This window comes from Fringilla coelebs (genome assembly GCF_963513975.1).
Source record: "Fringilla coelebs genome assembly, chromosome: 32".
NCBI lineage: Eukaryota > Metazoa > Chordata > Aves > Passeriformes > Fringillidae > Fringilla > Fringilla coelebs.
In genome coordinates, this window is record NC_140058.1 from 1,218,629 (window position 1) to 1,242,050 (window position 23,422).

At 44.7% G+C, this 23,422-nt stretch overlaps 1 protein-coding gene across 1 annotated transcript in view; it reads right to left on the reverse strand.

Moving 5' to 3' along the window:
* Nucleotides 1-23,422, reverse strand: part of LOC311164399 (suppressor of SWI4 1 homolog) — a gene marked incomplete at its 5' end in the record, with an annotated part of 31,775 nt that overhangs the window by 6,023 nt on the left and 2,330 nt on the right. Inside the window, 7 exons of the mRNA XM_084223838.1 lie at nt 112-219; nt 2,229-2,305; nt 5,543-5,716; nt 9,725-9,775; nt 13,162-13,263; nt 19,412-19,582; nt 19,676-19,753. Coding sequence (XP_084079964.1) covers nt 112-219; nt 2,229-2,305; nt 5,543-5,716; nt 9,725-9,775; nt 13,162-13,263; nt 19,412-19,582; nt 19,676-19,753 — 761 coding nt within the window. The remainder of the gene's footprint in view (nt 1-111; nt 220-2,228; nt 2,306-5,542; nt 5,717-9,724; nt 9,776-13,161; nt 13,264-19,411; nt 19,583-19,675; nt 19,754-23,422) is intronic.

The following is a 23,422-nucleotide window of genomic DNA, read 5'->3' on the forward strand; positions in this document are numbered from 1 at the left end:
CCAAGGTGTCCCTGTGATGTCCCCAATGTCCCCAGGGTGTCCCCAAGGTGTCCCTGTGATGTCCCCAAGGTGTCCCTGATGTCCCCAAGGTGTCCCCAAGGTGTCCCCTACCCGGTGAGCAGCTGGCTGACGTCGTCCATCCTGCCCAGGTTCGGGAATTTCTCCTGCAGAATTTTCCGGAGCCCCCGGCTGAGCCCCACGGGCACCACCTGGACACTGCTGGATTGGGGAAAAAACGGGAAAAATGGGAAAAATCCAGGGAAAAATGGGAAAAAACGGGAAAAACGGGAAAAATGGGAAAAATGGGAACGGGGAACCAGCTGGGCACTGCTGGATTGGGGGAAAAACAACGGGAATTTGGGAAAAATCCAGGGAAAAATGGGAAAAAACGGGAAAAAAACGGGAATTTGGGAATGGGGAACCAGCTGGGGACTGCTGGGATTGGGGGAAAACAACGGGAATTTGGGAAAAAATGGGATAAAACCGGGAAAAACGGGAAAAATCCTGGGAATTTGGGAATGGGGAACCAGCTGGGCACTGCTGGGGTGGGGGAAAACAACGGGAATTTGGGAAAATCCGGGAAAAATGGGAAAAAAACAGGAAAAATGGGAAAAATGGGAATGGGGAACCAGCTGGACACTGCTGGATTGGGGAAAAAAATGGGAAAAATGGGAAAAATCCAGGAAAAATGGGAAAAAAATGGGAATTTGGGAATGGGGAACCACCTGGACACTGCTGGATTGGGGAAAAAATGGGAAAAATGGGAAAAAAACGGGAAAAATGGGAAAAATGGGAATGGGGAACCAGCTGGACACTGCTGGGATTGGGGAAAAACAACGGGAATTTGGGAAAATCCGGGAAAAATGGGAAAAAACGGGAATTTGGGAATGGGGAACCACCTGGACACTGCTGGGATGGGGGAAAATCCGGGAAAAATGGGAAAAAACGGGAAAAACGGGAAAAAATGGGAATGGGGAACCAGCTGGGCACTGCTGGGATTGGGGAAAAACAACGGGAATTTGGGAAAAATGGGAAAAATCTGGGAATTTGGGAAAAAAAACCAGGAAAAATGGGAAAAATCTGGGGAAAAAATGGAAATTTAGGAAAAATCCTGGGGAAAAAAAAGAAAAAATGGGGAAAAAAATGGGAAAAATCCGGGAAAAAAACGGGAAAAATGGGAAAAAACGGGAAAAACGGGAATGGGGAACCAGCTGGGCACTGCTGGGATTGGGGAAAAACAACGGGAATTTGGGATTTGGGGAATTCAGGATTTTGGGACTTTGGGAATTCAGGAGTTTGGGAATTTGGGATTTTGGGAATTGGAAAATTCAGAAATTTGGGAATTGGAAAATTCAGGAATTTGGGATTAGGGAAGTCAGGAGTTTGGGAATTTGAGAATTCAGGAATTCGGGAATTCAGGAATTTGGGAATTCGAGAATTCAGGACTTTGGGATTTTGGGAATTCAGGAATTCGGGAATTTGGGAATTCAGGAATTTGAAATTCAGGATTTTGGGAATTGGAGAATTCAGGACTTTGGGATTTGGAGAATTCAGGAGTTTGGGAATTCAGGATTTGGGGATTTTGAGAATTCAGGATTTGGGAATTTGGGAATTCAGGACTTTGGGAATTCAGGAATTGGAGAATTCGGGATTTTGGGAATGGGGGAATTTGGGAATGGGAATTCAGGAATTTGGGAATTGGAGAATTCAGGAATTTGGAAATTCAGGAGTTTGGGATCTGGGGAATTCAAGAATTTGGGAATTCAGGACTTTGGGAATTCAGGAGTTTGGCAATTTGGGAATTGGAGAATTCAGGATTTGGGATTTTGGGAATTCAGGACTTTGGGAATCCAGGAATTTGGGAATTCAGGACTTTGGGAATTCAGAATTTTGGGACTTTGGGAACTCAGGAATTCGGGATTTTGGGAATTTGGGAATTTGGAATTCAAGAATTTGGGAATTCAGGAATTTGGAATTCAAGAATTTGGGAATTCAGGAATTTGGCAATTCAGGAATTGGAGAATTCGGGATTTTGGGAATGGGGGAATTTGGGACTTTGGGAAATCAGGATTTGGGATTTTGGGAATTCAAGAGTTTGGGAATTCAGGAATTTAGGAGTTTGGGAATTCAGGACTTTGGAATTCAGGAATTTGGGACTTTGGGAATTGAGGATTTTGGGAATTCAGGAATTCAGGATTTGGGAATTGAGGATCCGGCCCAGGCCTCACTAGTGGCGGAATTCCAGGAGCCCGGAGTCGGCGTCGTGGGAGAGCAGCAAACAGCGGCGGATGGAGTTCAGGTTCACCTGGGAAAAAATGGGAAACAATGGGAAAAAATAGGGAAAAAATGGGGGGAAAATAGGGAAAAAAGGGAAAGAAATGGGAAAAATGGGGGGAAAATGGGAAAAAACGGGAAAAAACGGGAAAAACAGGAAAAAAAACAGGAAAAAATGGGGAAAAAATGGGAAAAATGGGGAAAAAAAGGGGGAAATGGGGAAAAATGGGAAAAATGGGGGGAAAATGGGGAAAAAAGGGAAAGAAATGGGAAAAATGGGGGAAAATGGGGAAAAATGGGAAAAAATGAGGAAAAAATGGGGAAAATGGGGAAAAAATTGGAAAAAAGGGAAATATGGGGGGAAATGGGGGGGAAAATGGGGAAAAAAGGGAAAGAAATGGGAAAAATGGGGGGAAAATGGGGAATAAATGGGAAAAAATGGGGGGAAATGGGGAAAAAGGGAAAAATGAGGGAAAAATGGGGAAAAAAAGGGAAAGAAATGGGAAAAATGGGGGAAAATGGGGAAAAAAAGGGGAAAAAATGGGAAAAAAAGGGAAAAAATGGGGAAAAAACAGGGGAAAAATGGGAAAGAATGGGGAAAAATGGGGGGAAATGGGGAAAAATGGGGAAAAAATGGGGAAAAATGGGAAAAAAATGGGGAAAAAAAGAGGGAAATGGGGGGAAAATGGGAAAAATGGGGGGAAAATGGGGAAAAAAGGGAAAGAAATGGGAAAAATGGGGGAAAATTGGGAAAAAATGGGGAAAAATAGGGAAAAATGGGGGGGAAATGGGGAAAAATGGGGAAAATGGGGAAAAAATGGGAAAAAAGGGAAATATGGGGGGAAATGGGGGGGGAAATGGGGAAAAATAATGGGAAAAATGGGGGAAAATGGGGAAAAAGAGGAAAAAATGAGAAAAACGGGAAAAATGGTAAAAAAGGGGAAAAAACGGGGAAAAAAATGGGAAAAAAAGGGAAAAAATGGGGGAAAAATGGGAAAAAATGGGGAAAAATAGGGAAAAATGGGGGGAAAATGGGGAAAAATGGGGAAGAAATGGGAAAAATGGGGGAGAAATGGGGAAAAATGGGAAAAAATGGGGAAAAATGGGGGGAAATGGAGAAAAAATGGGAAAAAATGGGGGAAAATGGGGGAAAATGGGGAAAGAAATGGGAAAAATGGGGGGAAAATGGGGAATAAATGGGAAAAAATGGGGCGAAATGGGGAAAAAGGGAAAAATGAGGGAAAAATGGGGAAAAAATGGGAAAAAAAGGGAAAAATGGGGGAAATGGGGAAAAAATGGGAAAAATGGGGAAAAAGGGGAAAGAAATGGGAAAAATGGGGGGAAAATGGGGAATAAATGGGAAAAAATGGGAAAAATGGGGGAGAAATGGGGAAAAAATGGGAAAAAGTGGGGGAAAATGGGGGAAAAATGGGAAAAAAAGGGAAAAATGGGGGAAATGGGGGGGGAAATGGGGAAAAATGGGGAAAAAATGGGAAAAATGGGGGGAAAATGGGGGAAAATGGGGAAAAATAATGGGAAAAATGGGGAGAAATGGGGAAAAAGAGGAAAAAATGAGAAAAACGGGAAAAAATGGTAAAAATGGGGGAAAAAAAGGGAAAAAATGGGGGAAAAATGGGAAAAATGGGGGAAAATGGGGAAAAATGGGGAAGAAATGGGAAAAATGGGGGGAAATGGGGAAAAATGGGAAAAAATGGGGAAAAATGGGGGGAAATGGGGAAAGAAATGGGAAAAATGGGGGGAAAATGGGGAATAAATGGGAAAAAATGGGGGGAAATGGGGAAAAAGGGAAAAATGAGGGAAAAATGGGGAAAAAAATGGGAAAAAAAGGGAAAAATGGGGGGAAATGGGGGGGGAAATGGGGAAAAAATGGGAAGAAATTCCCTTTTTCCTGCCCCCTCCTCATCCCCAAATCACTCCAGACCCCAAATCCTCTTTTTCCCCCCCAATTCCTGAATTCCCAGATTCCCAAATTTTGACATTTCTGGGGAATTCCCAAATCCCTGAATAATTCCCAGGTAATTCCCGGATAATTCCCAATTAAATCCTGATTAATTCCCCATTAATTCCCAATTTTTTCCCTGATTAATTCCCAGATAATTCCCAAATAATTCCTAGATAATTCCTGATTAATTCCCCATTAATTCCTCATTAATTCCTGATTAATTCCCCATTAATTCCCAATTAATTCCTGATGAATTCCCAATAAATCCCCAGATAATTCCCAATTAAATCATGATTAATTTCCTGATTAATTCCCAAAAAATTCCATGTTAATTCATGATTAATTTCCAGTAATTCCTGATTAATTCCCAATTAATTCCAAGATAATCCATGGATAATTCCTGATTAATTCCTGATTAATTCCCAATTAATTCCTGATTAATTCCCAATTAATTCCTGATTAATTCCCAATAAATTCCCAACTAATTCCCAATTAAATCCTGATTAATTCCCCATTAATTCCTGATTAATTCCCCATTAATTCCTGATTACTTCCTGATTAATTCCCAATTAATTCTTGATTAATTCCCCATTAATTCCTGATTAATTCCCCATTAATTCCTGATTACTTCCTGATTAATTCCCAATTAATTCTTGATTAATTCCCCATTAATTCCCGATGAACTCCCGATTAATTCCCCATTAATTCCCCATTAATTCCCGATGAACTCCCCATTAATTCCTGATTAACTCCCAATTAATTCATGATTAATTCCTGATTAATTCCCAATTAATTCCTGATTAATTCCCAATAATTCCCAATTAATCCCCAGATAATTGCCAATTAAATCCTGATTAATTCCCAATTAATTTATAATTAATTCCCTCATAATAATTCCCCATTAATTCCTGATAATTCCCCATTAATTCCCGATTAATTCCCCATTAATTCCCAATTAATTCCTGAAGAACTCCCCATTAATTCCTGATTAATCCCCATTAGTTCCTGATTAATTCCCAATTAATTTCTGATTAATTCCCCATTAAATCCCAATTAATTCCCCATTAATGCTTAATTAATTCCTGATGAATCCCCAATTAAATCCCGATGAATTCCCCATTAATTCCCAATTAATTCCTGATGAACTCTCCATTAATTCCTGATTAATCCCCATTAGTTCCTGATTAATTCCCAATTAATTCCCAGATAATTCCCAATTAAATCCCGATTAATCCCCCATTAACCCCCATTAATTCCCAACGCATTCCCGCCCGTTCCCAGCCGTTTTTCCGGAACTTTCCTGACCCTGTGGACGTTGAGGGCCGGGAACATCCCCTGGAACATCCCGGCCGTGAGGCGCAGCTGCGGCGCCGCCCCCGCCCCGAGCCCGCCCAGCACCAGCAGGGGAGGATGCAGGAACTGCTGCTCGTGCATGCGGTGCCTCCTCAGGGCTGAGACCACATCCCGAACCAGGGAGTACTGAAATGGGGGAAAAATGGGAGAAAATGGGAAAAAAATTAATTAAAATAATGAAAAAATTGATTAAAATTGAAAAAATCCCCATTAAAATGGCACTAAAGGCACCCCCAGGAGCCCCAGAGCTGCTGCTCGTGCATGCGGTGCCTCCTCAGGGCTGAGACCACATCTCGCACCAGGGAGTACTGAAAAAAGGGAAAAATGGGGTTAAAACCTTCAAAAATTGATTAAAATAGCAAAAATCCCCATAAAAATCCCATTAAATCCCATTAAAATGGCATTAAAGGCACCCCCAGGAGCCCCAGAGCTGCTGCTGGTGCAGGCAGTGCCTGTGCAGGGCTGAGACCACATCTCGAACCAGGGAGTACTGAAATGGGGGAAAAATGGGAGAAAATGGGAAAAAAATTAATTAAAATAATGAAAAAATTGATTAAAATTGAAAAAATCCCCATTAAAATGGCACTAAAGGCACCCCCAGGAGCCCCAGAGCTGCTGCTGGTGCAGGCGGTGCCTCTTCAGGGCTGAGACCACGTCCCGAACCAGGGAGTACTGAAAAAAAGGAGAAAATGGGAAAAAATGGGAAAAAATTAATTAAAGTAATGAAAAAATTCATTAAAATGGGAAAAATCCCCATTAAAATGGCATTAAAGGAGCCCCAGAACTGCTGCTCGTGCATGCGGTGCCTCCTCAGGGCTGAGACCACATCACGTACCAGGGAGTACTGAAAAAGAGAGAAAATGGGAAAAAATCGATTAAAATTCTATAAAAATGGCAAAAATCCCATTAAAATTCCATTAAAATCTCATTAAAATCGCATTAAAGGCACCCCCAGGAGCCCCAGAGCTGCTGCTGGTGCAGGCGGTGCCTCCTCAGGGCTGAGACCACATCCCGAACCAGGGAGTGCTGAAAAAAGGAGAAAATGGGAAAAAATTAAATAAAATAATGAAAAAATTGATTAAAATGGGAAAAAACCCCATGAAAATCGCATGAAAATCGCATTAAAATCTCATTAAATCCATCCCGGGAGCCCCAGAGCTGCTGCTCGTGCAGGCGGTGCCTCCTCAGGGCTGAGACCACATCTCGAACCAGGGAGTACTGAAAAAAGGAGAAAATGGGAAAAAATGGGGTTAAAACCTGAAAAAAAATCATAAAAATGGGAAAAAACCCCATTAAAATCCCATTAAAGGCACCCCCAGGAGCCCCAGAGCTGCTGCTGGTGCAGGCGGTGCCTCCTCAGGGCTGAGAGCACATCTCGAACCAGGGAGTGCTGAAATGGGGGAAAAATGGGAGAAAATGGGAAAAAAATTAATTTAAATTCTATAAAAATTGATTAAAATGGCAAAAATCCCCATTAAAATCTCATTAAATCTCATTAAAATCTCATTAAATCCATCCCAGGAACCCCAGAGCTGCTGCTGGTGCAGGGCTGAGAGCGATCCTGGAGCAGGGAGTGCTGAAATGGGGGAAAAATGAGGAAAAAATGGGAAAAAATGGGGTTAAATCCTGGAAAAAAACATTAAAATGGCAAAAATCCCTTTTAAATCCCATTAAACCTCATTAAATCCCATTAAAATCTCATTAAATCCAATTAAATCCCATTAAAATCCCATTAAGTCCCATTAAAATCCCATTAAAATCTCATTAAATCTCATTAAATCCTATTAAAACCTCATTAAATCCCATTAAAATCTCATTAAATCTCATTAAAATCCCATTAAAGGCACCCCCAGAAGCCCCAGAGCTGCTGCTGGTGCAGGGCTGAGAGTGATCCTGGAGCAGGGAGTGCTGAAATGGGGGAAAAAAGGGGGAAAATGGGAAAAATTGGGGAAAAATGGGAAAAAATGGGGTAAAATACTGGAAAAAAACCATAAAAATGGCAAAAATCCCTTTTAAATCCCATTAAACCCCATTAAATCCCATTAAAATCTCATTAAAATCTCATTAAATTACATCAAAATCTCATTAAATCTCATTAAAATCCCATTAAAATCTCATTAAAATCTCATTAAATTACATCAAAATCTCATTAAAACCCATTAAAATCTCATTAAATCTCATTAAATCCCATTAAAATCTCATTAAATCCGATTAAAATCCCATTAAAAGCCCCCCAGGAGCCCCAGAGCTGCTGCTGGTGCAGGGCTGAGAGTGATCCTGGAGCAGGGAGTGCTGAAATGGGGGGAAAAAGGGAAAAAATGGGAAAAATGGGGGGAAAATGGGAAAAACTGGGGTTAAATCCTGAAAAAAATCCCCAAATCCCCCCAAAATCCGGTGAAATCCCAAAGGAAATGAGCCCAGAAAGCCCAAAAAAATCCCCCAAAATCTCCTGGGCTGAGAGCAGCTCATGAAAATGGGAAAAAATGGGAAAAATGGGAGAAAATTTGGGATAAATGGAAAAATTGGGGGAAATGGGGAAAAAATGGGGGAAAAATGGGAAAAAATGGTGGAAAATTGGAAAAAAATGGGGGGGAAATGAGGAAAAATAGGGAAAAAATGAGGAAAAATGGGGGAAAATTTGGGATAAATGGAAAAATTGGGGGAAATGGGGAAAAAATGGGAAAAATTGGACAAAATGGGGGAAAAATGGGGGGAAAAAAGGAAAAAAATGGGAAAAATGGGGGGAAATGGTGGAAAATTGGAAAAAAATGGGGGGGAAATGGGGAAAAATGGGGAAAAAAGGGAAAAAATGGGAGAAAATGGGAGAAAATTTGGGATAAATGGAAAAATTGGGGGAAATGGGGAAAAATGGGAAAAAAATGGACAAAATGGGGAAATATTGAGGGAAAATCTGGGGAAAAAATGGGAAAAATTGTGGAAAATTGGGGAAAAAATGGGGAGAAATGGGGGGAAATTTTGGGATAAATGGGGTAAAATGGGGAAAAATGGGGAAAAATTGGGAAAAATGGGGGTAAATTTGGGATAAATCGGAAAAATTGAGGAAACATGGGGGGAAAATGTCTGGAAAGAGGGAAAATTGAGGAAAAATGGGAAAAAATTGGGGGGAAATGGGATTAAATAATGAAAAAAATACTGAAAAAAAATACTGAAAAAAATCCTGAGGGAAAAAACCCCCAAAAAATCCCATAAAATCCCCCAAAATCAGCCCAGAAACCCCAAAATACTCCCCAGAATCTCCTGGGAGTGCTGAAAATGGCAAAAATGAGGAAAAAAGGGGAAAAACAATGGGGAAAATTGGGGGAAAATGGGAAAAAATAGGGGAAAATTGGGGGGGAATGGGAAAAATTGGGAAAAAAGGGAGAAAAATGGGGAAAATTGGGAAAAAATTGGATAAAATGAGGAAAATTTGGGGAAAATGGGGGGAAAGGGGAGAAAAATGGGGGGAAAAGAGGGAAAATTGGGGAAAAAATGGAAATAAAGGGGAAAAAGGGAAAAATGGGGAAAAATATGGGGGAAAATTGGAAAAAAATGGGAGGAAAATGGTGAAAAATGGAGGAAAATTGGGGAAAAATGGGGAAAAATGGGAGAAAAATGGGGAAAATGGGGGAAATTTGGGGGAAAATGGGATTTGATCCCCAAAAAATCCCCTAAATTCCCGTTAATCCCAAACAAAGGTTGCAAAATCCTAAAGAAAGCAGCTCAGAATCCCAAAAAACCAAAAAAATCCCCCCAAAAATCCTCAATTTTTTGTGGGATGCTGAAAAAAACCCCAAATTTTCCCCAAAAAATCCCCAGGGAGTGCTGGGAATGGGAAAAAATGGGATTTGATCCCAAAAAATTCCATAAAATCTCCCAAAAACCAGCAAAGAATTAAAAATAAAACCAAAATCCTGGAAAAATCCCAAATTCCCAAAGAATTTCCAAGCAGGGATTGCTGGGAATGGGGAAAAATGGGAAAAAATTGGATTTGAGCCCAAAAAATCCTGGAATTCTCTCTGGGATGGATCAAAATTCCCAAAAAAAACCAAATTGGGATCAATCCCTCCCCCAGGAGCCCCAAAATCTGCCCAGAATTCCCAAAATTCCCAAAATTCCTGGAATTCCTGGAATCACCTGGAGCACTTTGAAGGTCAGGGTGGGACCCCCCGGCAGCCGGAAAAGTTTCTGGAAAGAGAAAAAGATTCAGAGTGGGGAAAAAATCCTGGGAAATTCTGGGAAATTCCAGAAAAATCTCAGGAAAAGACCCAGAAAGATCCTTGGGAAATTTCTGGAAAATTCCCCCCAAAAAATCCCAGAAAATTCTCAGAAAAATCCCGGAAAATTCACAGAAAATCTCCCAGAAAATCCTGGGGAAATTCCCAGAAAATTCCAAGAAAATTCCTGGGAAATTCCCAGAAAATCCTGGAGAAATTCCCAGAAAATTTCAAGAAAATACTGGAAAAATTCCCCGAAAAATCCTGGAAAAAATCCCAGAAAATCCCCAGAAAAAGTCCCAGAAAATTCTGGAAAAATTCCCAGAAAATCCTGGCAAAATTCCCAGAAAAATCCGGGCAAAATTCCCAGAAAAATCCGGGCAAAATTCCCAGAAAAATCCCAGAAAATTCCTGGAAAAATCCTGGGAAAATTCCCAGAAAATCCTGGGAAAATTCCCAGAAAAAAATCCCTGAAAACCCTGGAAAAATTTCCAAAAATTCCTGGAAAAATTCTCAGAAAATTCCCAGAAAAATCCCAGAAAATTCCAAGAGAAATCCCAGAAAATCCGGGAAAAATTCCCAGAAAAATCACAGAAAATCCTGGAAAAAATACCAGAAAATCTGGGGGAAAATTCCCAGAAAAAATCCCAGAAAAATCCCAGAAAATCCTGGAAAAAATTCCCAGAAAATTCCTGGGAAAATTCCCAGAAAAAATCCCAGAAAATTTTGGGAAAATTCCCAGAAAAATCCCAGAAAATTCTAGGGGAAAAACCCCAGAAAATCCTGGAAAAATTCCCAGAAAATTCCTGGAAAATTCACAGAAAAAATCCCAGAAAATTCCTGGAAAAATCCCAGAAAAATCTGGAAAAATTCCCGGAAAAAAATCTCAGAAAATCCTGGAAAACTTCCCATAAAAATCCCTGGAAATTCTCGGAAAAGAATCCCAGAAAATCCTGGAAAATTTCCCAGAAAAGTTCCCATAAAAGTCCCAGAAAATCCTGGAAAAAATCCCCAGAAAAATCCCAGAAAATCCTGCAAAAAATTCCCAGAAAAATCCCAGAAAATTCTAGAAAAAAATCCAAAAAAATCCTGGAAAAAATTCCCCAGAAAAAATCCCAGAAAATCCTGGGAAAATTCCCAGAAAAATTCCCAGAAAATTCCTGGGAAATTCCCAGAAAAACCCTGGAAAATTCTGAGAAAAAATCCTGGAAAATCCTGGCAAAATCTCCACAAAATTCTTGTAAAATTCCCAGAAAAATCTCAGAAATTCCTGGAAAAATTCCCAGAAATTCCTGGGAAAATTCCCAGAAAATCCTTGAAAAAGTCCCAGAAAAATCCCAGAAAATCCTGCAAAAAATTCCCAGAAAAATCCCAGAAAATTCTAGAAAAAAATCCCAAAAAATCCTGGAAAAAATTCCCCAGAAAAAATCCCAGAAAATCCTGGAAAAATTCCCAGAAAAATTCCCAGAAAATTCCTGGGAAATTCCCAGAAAAACCCTGGAAAATTCTGAGAAAAAATCCCGGAAAATCCTGGCAAAATCTCCACAAAATTCTTGTAAAATTCCCAGAAAAATCTCAGAAATTCCTGGAAAAATTCCCAGAAATTCCTGGGAAAATTCCCAGAAAAAATCCCAGAAAACCCTGGAAAAAAAATCCCAGAAAGTTCTGGAAAAAATCCCCAGAAAATCCTGGAAGAAATCCCAGAAAATCCTGGGAAAATTCCAAGAAAATACCCAGAAAAAATCCCAGAAAATCCTGGAAGAAATCCCAGAAAATCCTGGGAAAATTCCCAGAAAAATTCCCAGGAAAATCCTGGAAAAAAAATCCCAGAAAATCCCCAGAAAATCGTGGAAAAAAGTCCCAGAAAATTCCTGGGAAAATTCCCAGAAAAAATCCCAGAAATTTCCCAGAAAATGCCCAGAAAAAAATCCCAGAAAATCCTGGAAAAAATCCCCAGAAAAATCCTGGAAAAATTCCCAGAAAATTCCTGGGAAAATTCCCAGAAAAATCCCAGAAAATCCTGGGAAAATTCCCAGAAAATTCCCATTAAAAATCCCAGAAATTTCCCAGAAAATGCCCAGAAAAATTCCCAGAAAATCCTGGAAAAAAATCGCAGAAAAATCCCAGAAAATCCTGGAAAAATTCCCAGAAAATTCCTGGGAAAATTCCCAGAAAACATCCCAGAAAGTCCTGGGAAAATTCCCAGAAAATTCCCATAAAAAATCCCAGAAATTTCCCAGAAAATGCCCAGAAAAAATTCCCAGAAAATACTGGAAAAAATTCCCAGAAAAATCCCAAAAAAATCCCAGAAAAATCCCAGAAAACCCTGGAAAAATTCCCAGAAAAAATTCCCAGAAAACTCCTGGAAAAATTCCCAGAAAAAAATCCCAAAAAATCCTGGAAAAAATTCCAAGAAAAATCCCAGAAAATTCTGGAAAAATTCCCAGAAAAATCCCAGAAAATCCTGGAAAAATTCCCAGAAAATTCCTGGAAACTTTCCAGGAAAAATCCCAGGAAAATTCCCAGAAAATCATTGAAAAATTCCCAGAAAACCCTGGGAAAATTCCCAAAAATTCCTGGGAAAATTCCCAGAAAATGCCCAGAAAAAGCCCAGAAAAAATCCCAGAAAATCCTGGGAAAATTCCCAGAAAATTCCCATAAAAAATCCCAGAAATTTCCCAGAAAATGCCCAGAAAAATTCCCAGAAAATGCCCAGAAAAATTCCCAGAAAAATCCCAGAAAATTCTGGGAAAAATTCCCAGAAAACCCTGGAAAAATTCCCAGAAAAAATTCCCAGAAAACTCCTGGAAAAATTCCCAGAAAAAAATCCCAAAAAATCCTGGAAAAAATTCCAAGAAAAATCCCAGAAAATTCTGGAAAAATTCCCAGAAAAATCCCAGAAAATCCTGGAAAAATTCCCAGAAAATTCCTGGAAACTTCCCAGGAAAAATCCCAGGAAAATTCCAAAAGCAATCCTGGGAAAATTCCCAGAAAATCCTTGAAAAATTCCCAGAAAAAATCCCAGAAAATTCCCAGAAAATCGGGGGGAAATTTCCAGAAAAATCCCAGAAAAATCCTGAAAAAAATCCCAGAAAATTCTGGGGAAAATTCCAGAAAATTCCTGAAAAAAATCCCAGAAAATCCTGGAAAAAATTCCAAGAAAAATCCCAGAAAATCCTGGAAAAAATTCCCAGAAAATTCCAGAAGATCCCGGCCCCATCAGAGCGTTTACTTTGAATCAATCACAGATTTTGGATCAATCACAGACAATTCCTCATCCCCTGGGGCCGGGGGGGGTTTGGGAGCCCCTGGAATTCCCAGAATTCCCAAAATTCCCGGAATTCCCGGAATTCTCACCAGGTTGACGCCGCTCTGGGATTTGCTGAGCACCAGGAACTGGGAGACGCCCAAGGGCCCGGCCACGGCCACCAGGTCCCGCAGGGAATTGCTGCGGCGCACCTGGAACGTTCCGGAACAACCTCAGGCCTGGATTCCTGAGTCCCAAATTCCTGAGTCCCAAATTCCTGAACCCCAAATTCCTGAGATCCCAAATTCCTGAGTCCCAAATTCCTGAGATCCCAAATTCCTGAGTCCCAAATTCCTGATATCCCAAATTCCTGAGTCCCAAATTCCCAAATCCCAAATTCCTGAACCCCAAATTCCTGAATCCCAAATTCCCACATTCCAAATTCCCAAATCCCAAATTCCTGAGTCCCAAATTCCTGAGATCCCAAAAATCCTGGATCCCAAATTCCCAAGATCCCAAATTCCTAAAAATCCTGAATCCTAAAATTCCTAAAAATCCTGAGATTCCAAATTCCCAAATCCCAAATTCCTGAATCCCAAATTCCTGAGATCCCAAATCCCTGAGATCCCAAATTCCTGGGATCCCAAATCCCTGAAATCCCAAATCCCTGAGATCCCAAATTCCTGAGTCCCAAATCCCTAAGATCCCAAATCCCCGAGATCCCAAATTCCTGAGATCCCAAATTCCTGAATCCCAAATTCCTGAATCACAAATTCCTGGGATCCCAAATTCCTGAGTCCCAAATTCCTAAAAATCCTGAGATCCCAAATTCCTGAGTCCCTAACTCCTGAGATCCCAAATTCCTGAGATCCCGAAATTCTTGGGATCCTAAAAATCCTGGATCCCAAATTTCCAAGATCCCAAATTCCTGAGACCCCAAATTCCTAAAACTCCTGAGATCCCAAAATTCCTGAATCCCAAAATTTCTGGGATCCTAAAAATCCTGGATCCTAAATTACTGAGATCCCAAAATCCTAAAAATCCTGAGATCCCAAACTCCTGAATCCCAAATTCCTGGGATCCCAAATTCCTGAATCCCAAAATTCCTGAGATCCCAAATTCCTGAATCCCAAATTCCTAAAAGTCCTGAGATCCCAAACTCCTGAATCCCAAATTCCTGAGATCCCAAATTCCTGAATCCCAGAATTCCTGAGTCACAAATTCCTGAGATTCCAAAATCCTAAAAATCCTGAGATCCTAAATTTCTGAATCTCAAATCCCTGAATCCCAAAATCCTGGGATCCCAAATTCCTGGGATCCCAAATTCCCAAACCCCAAATCCCTGAGATCCCAAATTCATGAATCCCAAAATTCCTGGATCCCAAATTCCCAAACCCCAAATTCCTGAGATCCCAAATCCCTGAATCCCAAATTCCTAAAAAATCCTGAGATTCCAAATTCCTGAATCCCAGAATCCTGAATCCCAAATTTCTGAGATCCCAAATTCCTGAATCCCAAATTCCTGAGTCCCAAATTCCTAAAAATCCTGAGATCCCAAATTCCCAAATCCCAAATTCCTAAAATTCCTGAGTCCCAAATTCCTGAATCCCAGAATCCTGAATCCCAAATTTCTGAGATCCCAAATTCCTGAATCCCAAATCCCTGGGATCCCAAATTCCTGAGATCCCAAATTCCTGAGTCCCAAATTCCTGAATCCTAAAATTCCTCAGTCCCAAATTTCTGGGATCCCAAATTCCTAAAAATCCTGAGATCCCAAATTCCTGAATCCCAAATTCCTGAGATCCCAAATTCCTGAATCCCAGAATTCCTGAGTCACAAATTCCTGAGATTCCAAAATCCTAAAAATCCTGAGATCCTAAATTTCTGAATCTCAAATCCCTGAATCCCAAATTCCTGAGATCCCAAATTCCTGGGATCCCAAATTCCCAAACCCCAAATCCCTGAGATCCCAAATTCATGAATCCCAAAATTCCTGGATCCCAAATTCCCAAACCCCAAATTCCTGAGATCCCAAATCCCTGAATCCCAAATTCCTAAAAAATCCTGAGATTCCAAATTCCTGAATCCCAGAATCCTGAATCCCAAATTTCTGAGATCCCAAATTCCTGAATCCCAAATTCCTGAGATCCCAAAAGCCTGAATCCTAAAATTCCTAAAAATCTTGAGATTCCAAATTCCTGAATCCCAAATTCCTGGGATCCCAAATTCCTAAAAATCCTGAGATCCTAAATTTCTGAATCCCAAATTCCTGGGATCCTAAAAATCCTGGATCCCAAATTCCCAAATCCCAAAAATCCTGAGATCCCAAATCCCTGAATCCCAAATTCCCAAACCCCAAATTCCTGAATTCCAAAATCCTGGATCCCAAATCCCTGAGATCCCAAATTCCTGAATCCCAAATTCCTGAATCCCAAAATTCCTGGATCCCAAATTGCTGAATCCCAAATTCCTGAACCCCAAATTCCTGAGATCCCAAATTCCTGAGTCCCAAATTCTTGAGATCCCAAATTCCTGAGATCCCAAATTCCTAAAAATCCTGAGATCCCAAATTCCCAAATCACTGAATCACAAATTCCTGAAATCCCAAATTCCTGAGATCCCAAATTCCTAAAAATCCTGAGATCCCAAATTCCTGAATCCCAAATCCCTGGGATCCCAAATTCCTGAGATCCCAAATCCCTGAGATCCCAAATTCCTGAGTCCCAAATCCCTGAGATCCCAAATTCCTGAGATCCCAAATTCCCGAGTCCCAAAATTCCTGAGATCCCAAAATTCTTGGGATCCTAAAAATCCTGAGATGCCAAAATTCCTGAATCCCAAATTCCTGAATCCCAAATTCCTGAGTCCCAAATTCCTAAAAATCCTGAGATCCCAAATTCCTGAATTCCAAATCCCTGAGATCCCAAATACCGGAGTTCCAAATTCCCAAACCCCAAATTCCTGAATCCCAAATTCCTGGGATCCTAAATCCCTGAATCACAATTCCTGAGATCCCAAATTCCTGAGTCCCAAATTCCTGGATCCCAAATCCCTGAATCCCAAATTCCCAAACCCCAAATTCCTGAATTCCAAAATCCTGGATCCCAAATCCCTGAGATCCCAAATCCCTGAGATCCCAAATTCCTGGGATCCCAAATCCCTGAAATCCCAAAATCCTGAGTCCCAAATTCCTAAAATTCCTGAGATCCCAAATTCCTGAATCCCAAATTCCTGAGTCCCAAATCCCTGAGATCCCAAATTCCCAAGATCCCAAATCCCTGAAATCCCAAATTCCTGAATCCCAAATTCTTAAACCCCCAATTCCTGAACTCCAAAATATTGAGATCCCAAATTCCTGAGTCCCAAATTCCTGGGATCCCAAATTCCTGAATCCCAAATTCCTGAATCCCAAATTCCTGAATCCCAAATTCCTGGGATCCCAAATTCCTGAGATCCCAAAACCCTGAGATCCCAAATTCCTGAGATCCCAAATTCCTGAATCCCAAATTCCTGAGTCCCAAATCCCTGATATCCCAAATTCCTGGGATCCCAAATTCCTGAGATCCCAAATTCCTGAATCCCAAATTCCTGAGATCCCAAATTCCTGAAATCCCAAATTCCTGAGATCCCAAATCCCAGTGATCCCAAATCCCCAGTGACCCCAGTATCCCAATATCCCAAATCTCAGTGACCCCAAATCCCAGGGATCCCCAATTCCAGGGATCCCAAATCTCAGAATCCAAATTCCCAGTGATCCCAAATCCCAGTGACCCCAAGTCCTGAATCCCAATATCCCAAATTCTCAGTCACCCCAGTATCCCAATATCCCAAATCCCAGTGACCCCAAATCCCAGTGATCCCACACATCCCAAATCCCAGTGACCCCAGTAGCCCCAATGTCCCCAGGTGTCCCCTGCAGGTTCCTGGCCGTGAAGGGCTCCAGGACCCTCCTGAGGCCATTCCCAGTGTCCCCAATGTCCCCATTCCCAGTGTCCCCAACATCTCCAGGTGTCCCCAGGTGTGTCCCCAATGTCCCCAATGTCCCCAGCTGTCACCTGCAGGTTCCTGGCAGTGAAGGGCTCCAGGACCCTCCGGAGGCCATTCCCAGTGTCCCCAATGTCCCCATTCCCAGTGTCCCCAATGTCCCCAGCTGTGTCCCAGCTGTCTCCAGGTGTCCCCAACTGTCCCAGCTGTCCCCAGGTGTGTCCCCAGGTGTCCCCAGCAGGTTCCCGGCCGTGAAGGGCTCCAGGACCCTCCTGAGGCCATTCCCAGTGTCCCCAATGTCCCCACTCCCAGTGTCCCCAGGTGTCCCAGGTGTAACCCCAGTGTCCCCAGCTGTGTCCCCAGCTGTCCCCAGGTGTGTCCCCAAGGGTCCCCAGCTGTCCCCTGCAGGTTCCTGGCCGTGAAGGGCTCCAGGACCCTGCGGAGGCCATTCCCAGTGTCCCCAATCCCCATTCTCAGTGTCCCCAATGTCCCCAGCTGTCCCCAGGTGTGTCCCCAGGTGTGTCCCCAATGTCCCCAGGTGTCACCTGCAGGTTCCTGGCCATGAAGGGCTCCAGGACCCTCTGGAGGCCATTCCCAGTGTCCCCAATGTCCCCATTCCCAGTGTCCCCAGTCCCCAATCCGTGTCCCCAATGTCCCCAGGTGTGTCCCCAATGTCCCCAGGTGTGTCCCCAGTGTCCCCAGTTGTGTCCCCAGGTGTGTCCCAGCTGTCCCCAGGTGTCCCCTGCAGGTTCCTGCCCGTGAAGGGCTCCAGGACCCTCCTGAGGCCATTCCCAGTGTCCCCAATGTCCCCAGCTGTGTCCCCAGGTGTCCCCAACTTCCCCAGCTGTCCCCAGGTGTCCCCAATGTCCCCAGGTGTCACCTGCAGGTTCCTGGCAGTGAAGGGCTCCAGGACCCTCCTGAGCCCATTCCCAGTGTCCCCAATCCCAGTGTCCCAGTGTCCCCAGTCCCCAATCCCTGTCCCCAGCTGTCCCCAGGTGTGTCCCCAATGTCCCCAGGTGTCCCCTGCAGGTTCCTGGCCGTGAAGGGCTCCAGGACCCTCCTGAGGCCATTCCCAGTGTCCCAATGTCCCCATTCCCAGTGTCCCCAATGTCCCCAGGTGTGTCCCCAATGTCCCCAGGTGTCCCCTGCAGGTTCCTGGCCATGAAGGGCTCCAGGACCCTCCTGAGGCCATTCCCAGTGTCCCAATGTCCCCATTCCCAGTGTCCCCAATCCCCAATCCGTGTCCCCAGCTGTCCCCAGGTGTGTCCCCAATGTCCCCAGCTGTCCCCAGGTGTCCCCTGCAGGTTCCTGGCAGTGAAGGGCTCCAGGACCCTCCTGAGGCCATTCCCAGTGTCCCCAATGTCCCCATTCCCAGTGTCCCCAATGTCCCAGCTGTGTCCCCAATGTCCCATCTGTGTCCTCAGGTGTGTCCCCAAATGTCCCCAGCTGTCCCCAGCTGTCCCCAGGTGTGTCCCAGGTGTCCCCTGCAGGTTCCTGGCCATGAAGGGCTCCAGGACCCTCCTGAGGCCATTCCCAGTGTCCCCAATGTCCCCAATCCCAGTGTCCCCAATCACCATTCCCAGTGTCCCCAATCCCCATTCTCAGTGTCCCCAGTCCCCAATCCGTGTCCCCAGGTGTGTCCCAGCTGTCCCCAGGTGTCACCTGCAGGTTCCTGGCAGTGAAGGGCTCCAGGACCCTCCTGAGGCCATTCCCAGTGTCCCCAATGTCCCCAGTCCCAGTGTCCCCAATGTCCCCAATCCGTGTCCCCAGGTGTGTCCCAGCTGTCCCCAGTTGTCCCCAGGTGTGTCCCCAATGTCCCCAGGTGTGTCCCAGGTGTGTCCCCAATGTCCCCAGCTGTCCCCAGGTGTGTCCCAGCTGTCCCCAGGTGTGTCCCCAATGTCCCCAGGTGTCACCTGCAGATTCCCGGCCGTGAAGGGCTCCAGGACCCTCCTGAGCCCATTCCCAGTGTCCCCAGTGTCCCCAATCCCAGTGTCCCCAACATCTCCAGGTGTGTCCCAGCTGTCCCCAGGTGTGTCCCCAATGTCCCCAGGTGTCACCTGCAGGTTCCCGGCCGTGAAGGGCTCCAGGACCCTCCTGAGGCCATTCCCAGTGTCCCCAATCCCCATTCCCAGTGTCCCAATGTCCCCATTCCCAGTGTCCCAGTGTCCCCAATCCGTGTCCCAGCTGTCCCCAGGTGTCCCCAGCTGTCCCCAGCTGTCCCCAGGTGTCACCTGCAGGTTCCTGGCTGTGAAGGGCTCCAGGACCCTCCCGAGGCCATTCCCAGTGTCCCCAATGTCCCCAATCCCAGTGTCCCCAACATCTCCAGGTGTCCCCAGGTGTGTCCCCAACGTCCCCAGGTGTGTCCCCAGGTGTCACCTGCAGGTTCCTGGCCGTGAAGGGCTCCAGGACCCTGCGCAGGTCCCGGCAGAGCCCCCGGAGGCTCCTCCCGGCGCGGCCGCGCGGGAACACGAAGGAGTGAGGGACGGAGGAGAACGCCTGCTCCGAGCGCTGCCGGGCCTGGGCCCGCTGCTGCCGCTGGAAACGGCTCTGGGGAGAGAGAAAACATCCCAAATTATCCCAAAAAATCCCAAATGATCCCAAAATTATCCCAAAAAAATCCCAAAATCCACACGGGAACACGAAGGAGTGAGGGACGGAGCTGAACGCCTGCTCCGAGCGCTGCCGGGCCTGGGCCCGCTGCTGCCGCTGGAAACGGCTCTGAAAGGGTTAAAAAACATCCTAAATTATCCTAAATGATCCCAAAAAATCCTGAAATATCCCAAAATATCCCAAATGATCCCAAAAAATCCCAAATTATCCCAAAAAAATCCCAAAATCCGCGCGGGAACACGAAGGAGTGAGGGACGGAGGAGAACGCCTGCTCCGAGCGCTGCCGGGCCTGGGCCCGCTGCTGCCACTGGAAACGGCTCTGAAAGGGTTAAAAACATCCCAAATGATCCCAAAAAATCCCAAAAGATCCTAAAATATCCCAAAAAAATCCCAAAATCCAGGCGGGAACACGAAGGAGTGAGGGACGGAGGAGAACGCCTGCTCCGAGCGCTGCCGCTGGAAACGGCTCTGAAAGGGTTAAAAAATATCCCAAATTATCCTAAATTATCCTAAAATATCCCAAATTATCCCAAATGATCCCAAAAGATTCCAAATGATCCCAAAAAATCCCAAAATTATCCCAAATTTGCAGCCCCAGCCGGGCGGGAACACGAAGGAGTGAGGGACGGAGCTGAACGCCTGCTCCGAGCGCTGCCGGGCCTGGGCCCGCTGCTGCCGCTGGAAACGGCTCTGAAAGGGTTAAAAACATCCTAAATGATCCCAAAATATCCCAAATGATCCCAAAAGATCCTAAAACATCCCAAATTATCCCAAAAAATCCCAAAATTATCCCAAAATCGCAGCCCCAGCCGGGCGGGAACACGAAGGAGTGAGGGACGGAGCTGAGCTGCTGCTGCCAGCGCTGGGAACGGCTCTGAAAGGGTTAAAAACATCCTCAAAAATCCAAAAAAATCCCAAAAAGATCCCAAAAAAATCCCAAAATTTGGGAATTCTGGGAGTTGTGACCCCGAATTTCCCACTGGAGACGCCGCAATCGCGCCGGGTTTGGATCTAAACGGGAGCTGGAAACGCCAAAATTTGGGGATTTTTGTCCCAAATCCGGCTGGAAACGGCTCTGAAAGGGTTAAAAAATATCCTAAAATATCCCAAAAGATCCCAAAAAATCCCAAAAGATCCCAAAAAGTCCCAAAAAATCCCAAATTCTCCCCAAATTCCAGCCGGGAGAGGCAGGAACGGGGCACGGAGCTGAGCTGCTGCTGCCAGCGCTGGGAACGGCTCTGAAAGGGTTAAAAACATCCTAAAAAATCCTCAAAAATCCCAAAAAATCCCAAAATTTGGGAATTCCGGGAGTTGTGATCCCAAGAAACCCCAAAATCCGGGAGTTTCCGGCCCTTCCTGATGCAAAAATTCCAATTTTTGAAGCCAAAATTGGCCGAAAACGCCAAAATTTTGGGGAATTTTTGCCTCAAATCCGGTTGGAAACGGCTCTGAAAGGGTTAAAAAATATCCTAAATGATCCTAAAATATCCTAAAATATCCCAAAAAATCCCAAATTATCCTAAATTATCCCAAAATTATCCCAAAAAATCCCAAATTATCCCGAAATTACCAAAATTTGGGGATTTTAATCCAAATTTCTCACCTCAAACCCCGAATCCGCGAATTCCCAACCCCTCCCGCCCCTAAAATTCAAATTTTTAACCCCAAAATGGGCTAAAAAACCCCAAAAATCGAGAATTGAGAATCCCCAAATCCCAATTTTCCCAAAAATAGGGAACGGAAAATCAGAAATTTGGGAATTTTTGGGATTTTAATCCCAAATTTCCACCTCAAACCCCAAAATCCGCGAATTCCCGACCCCTCCCGCCCCTAAAATTTAAATTTTTGAACCCAAAATGGGCTAAAAACCCCAAAATCGGACAATTCCGAGCCCCCCGAGCCCCGATCCCACTTTTTCCCTCAGAATTCCCAAAATTTTGGGATTTTTTTCCCTCACGATTCCCAAAATTTTGGGATTTTTCCCCCTCACGATTCCCAATTTTTGCCGATCCCGCCGCTTTTTTCGCTCCTCCCGCCTCATTCCGCGCTGTCCCCGCCATTCCCGACCCCCCGCCGCTCCCCTGAGCCTTTCCCATCCCGGTTTTTTCCCGTTTTTTCCCGTTTTTCCCGGTTTTTTCCCGGTTTTTCCCGAATTTTTCCCGGTTTTTCCCCCCGGACCTTCCCGGGCCGCCCCATCCCGGCGCCGCCGCGTGGCCTCGCTACTTCCGGTGTCCTCTCAACTCCTTCCGGCCACTTCCGGTTTGACACTTCCGGCTGTCACGTGTTTCCCCCCGAACTTGAGTTCCGCTGGTTTTGGTTCCGGAGCCCAAAATCCCCAAAAAATCCCAAAAAAATCCCAAAAAATCCCCCCAAAAAATCCCAAAAATGCCCCAAAACCCTCGGCGCGGCAGTGAATGAGAGGAGGAGGCGGTGGGAGAAGTTTTGGGTTTAATGGAGAACCACAAAGATCCCCCCAGGTGTGGAGGAGACTCCAAAACTTCCCCAAAATTCTCCCGAAATTTCCCCAAAATTCCTCGAAGTTCCCCTAAAATCTCCCCAAATTTCACAAAATTCCCACAAAATTCCTAAAATCACCCCAAAATTCCCCAAAAATCCCATAAAGTCTCCTAAATCCCCCTAAAATGCCCCTAACCCCCCTAAAATGCCCCTAAATCCCCCAAAACCTCCCCGATTTCACCCCTAAAACCCCAAAACGGCCCCAAAACCCCCAAATTTTGGGGTGTTCTCAGACAGGGGGAACTCAAAGACACCTGAGCACCCCAAAACCTCCCCAAACCCCCCAAAATCCACCCAAAATCCCCCCCAAAATCCCCCAAAACCCCCCGAATCCTCCCAGATTTCACCCCCAAAAACCCCAAAACGGCCCCAAAACCCCAAATTTTGGGGTCCCTCAGACAGGACTGAGTCAAAGACACCTGAGGACCTCAAAACCTCCCCAAACCCCTCAAAATTCCCCCAAAACTTCCCAAAATCACCCAAAAATCTCCCTAAAATGCCCCTAAATCCCCAAAATCCTCCCCGATTTCACCCCAAAAACCCAAAACGGCCCCAAAACCCCAAATTTCGGGGTCCCTCAGACAGGGGGACTCAAACACACTTGAGGACCCCGAGATCCCCCAAAACCCCCCAAAATTCACCCCAAACCCCCCCAAAATCCCCTAAAATGCCCCAAAATCCCCCGAATCCTCCCCAATTTCACCCAAAAAAATCCCAAAATGGCCCCAAAACCCCAAATTTTGGGGTCCCTCAGACAGGACTGAGTCAAAGACACCTGAGGACCTCAAAACCTCCCCAAACCCCCCAAAATTTCCCCAAAACTTCCCAAAATCACCCAAAAATCCCCCTAAAATGCCCCAAAATCCCCGAATCCTCCCCGATTTCACCCCAAAACCCCAAAACGGCCCCAAAAGCCCAAAATTTCGGGGCTCCCTCAGATGGTGAGAACTGAAAGACACCTGAGGACCCCGAAATCCCCCAAAATCCCCCCAAACCCCCCCAAAAATTCCCTAAAATTCCCCAAAATCCCCTAAAATGCCCCAAAATCCCCCGAATCCTCCCCAATTTCACCCCAAAAACCCCAAAACGGCCCCAAAACCCCAAATTTTGGGGTCCCCTCAGACAGGACTGAGTCAAAGACACCTGAGGACCTCAAAACCTCCCCAAAACCCCCCCAAAATTCCCCAAAACTTCCCAAAATCCCCCCAAAATCGCCCCAAAATGCCCCAAAATCCCCCGAATCCTCCCCAATTTCACCCC